At 28.7% G+C, this 2343-nt stretch overlaps 1 protein-coding gene across 1 annotated transcript; it reads left to right on the plus strand.

Annotated features, from left to right (window-relative positions):
- The first annotated feature begins 6 nt into the window (after window positions 1-6).
- On the plus strand, window positions 7-2128 carry LOC111617350. Its single transcript, XM_023358651.1, has 5 exons — window positions 7-115; window positions 888-935; window positions 1014-1247; window positions 1446-1662; window positions 1735-2128. Exons 3-5 carry the CDS (start codon window positions 1178-1180, stop codon window positions 1808-1810), a joined length of 363 nt encoding a protein of 120 aa, XP_023214419.1. The 5' UTR covers window positions 7-115; window positions 888-935; window positions 1014-1177; the 3' UTR covers window positions 1811-2128.
- Window positions 2129-2343: the final 215 nt, after the last annotated feature.

The following is a 2343-nucleotide window of genomic DNA, read 5'->3' on the forward strand; positions in this document are numbered from 1 at the left end:
GAAAGGCATCACTATTTAAATCATCCATTTGTGAGTCGATATGTAAGAATCCATCCAACTTCATGGCACGGGAGAGTCAGTTTAAGATTGGGTGTAATTGGATGTCGTCATACAGGTAATTTCAATTACATTTAATTCAAAATATAAAATATGATATAATATAGCTATAATTGGAAGTATAATAAGTTACGATAAAACAAATATACTGTATTCTTATAGTAAGTACTTTTATCCATTTTTGTTTAAAAGTAGTTTAAAACTTAACAATAAATTAAATTAATTTAGTTCTGTAAAAATAAAATGGTAATTGCATTTGCATAAGTTTTTTCCCCCTCTTTTTTTCATAAACTTAATATAGTTTAATAGCATAAATCTCTAGGTAATAAACGTAATTTTAATTACAAATTAAGATATATTGCCTTACTTTATGTTTATAGATAAAGGAGATCTTTATACGATTGGTTCCAATCGTTATGGGCAGCTCGGTTGGGGACAAATTGGCCTTTCGCACAACATGCCCNTTTATAAATTCAATAAACAAGAATTATTTTATCAATTCTTTCTATTCGCAATGGAAATCTACAGTAAAACAATGTTAAATCTATAAATAAACTTTACTATTACGTTTATATTTCGTGCTTTCTATTTTGTTTTACATATAGGGATTTCATAGATTTGAATAAATGCAAATATATTAAACATAATAGAATATATGAATTATATAAAACAACTTACTTTCAACTTTTATATCCTTTCTGAAGATTATATAGTCAATGAAAGCAGTTCACGTTTAATGAAAGCCTTAGTATTTGTAAATATTCAGTAATAAATATTATTAAAAATTTAACCGAATACGATAATAGTATTAAGTAATGTTTACTTTTCAGGTGATTGTGGTCCAGGATTTTTCAGAATACATGACTGTACAGAATGTGGTAAGTAAAAATAAATCAAACTAAAACGATAACATCATAAACAACTTCGTGTTATCAACATTCCTTTCTATTTTCTAGTGGAGAATTTAGCTTATCAAAAAGAAACCTGGGTAAACGATAAAAGACATGCCTGGGTTGGATGGAAATATGGACATTCTTCTTTTGCTGTGGATGGAGAAGCAGACAATCAACTTCAAAAATGTGCTATTCTCGATAACTATTATGTGGAATACCCGATTTGGATGGTTGACCTCGGACAAAAGAGAACTATACGCGGTGTCGTGATTGTCACTTGGCAGGGTAAAGGTCAGGGTAAGTTAAACCTTTACGTGATTGCTTCATTTGCTGGAGTGATTGATTAACAGTAGAAACAATGAGACTCCCTTTATACTCAATCATTTTCATTAAGTAGACGCCCTTTAGAGATTTCAATTGTTCTACCAATCTACAATGGTAATTAAAAAATCCTAATACAGCTCATGCAGAACAAATATTTTTTTGTATTTTCAGATCGAGCTACTCCTTACAGAGATTATGTTTATAAATTAGATAAATTAACAGTTTATGTGGAAGATAAGCCCAGATTGGAATCCATTATAACTGGCAATAAATGTGGATCTGTATCGAGAATGAACGGAGCAGTTTTTCGTAAAAGGATCCTCATCGACTGCCCAGCTAATATGAATGGCAGGTACATATACGTTAAAGCCACAGGAGTACCTAACAGGTGGAGTCGCCTATATTCTGCTGTTCTATGCGAAGTTCTAATTTACTAATATTCTTTCAATTATATGTACAGTCATCTAAATACCTCATATCGACGGGGCTTATGGTGCCATCATTATAATTCATCTTTAACATTTAACAAATTCTAAGTGTTTTAACTTATTAAAATATTCATTTCATCCAAATTTGTTTTGGAATATATACAATATATATATTTTTCCCAACTTGACAATGACTGCAGTCATCGACAGTGCAAAGCAATAACGGTTTTTTCTTTTTTGTGAAAAATTCATTCGAAGTCTTCCTTTTGTCACTGTTGATGTTCGTTCGTTGTAAAGTTTGTTTTAAACTTTAAAAAAAGAGAGAGAAAAAGTAGATTTTTGTCTAATCAATAATGAATTAATTACATTATGCAAATTCAGAAACTCTGTAATAGTAATTCAATTAATAAAATAGAATTATAATCATGTGGATTAATATTTTAAATTACGAAAATTATAGTATGATTCGATTGGCACTGTTAACAAATTAATATATATGAATCATATTATGATAAATTGAGATACTAATTAATTAAATTATTTATTATTTTAATTAATACGTCCTAATAACTGTATATTAATTATAATTTTAGAAACTACTCGCATTGTAGGTTTAGATGTATTTTTAATGAATGATTATA

Source organism: Centruroides sculpturatus, unplaced genomic scaffold (genome assembly GCF_000671375.1).
Source record: "Centruroides sculpturatus isolate CEXI.00-Female unplaced genomic scaffold, Cexi_2.0 scaffold5658, whole genome shotgun sequence".
Lineage (NCBI taxonomy): Eukaryota > Metazoa > Arthropoda > Arachnida > Scorpiones > Buthidae > Centruroides > Centruroides sculpturatus.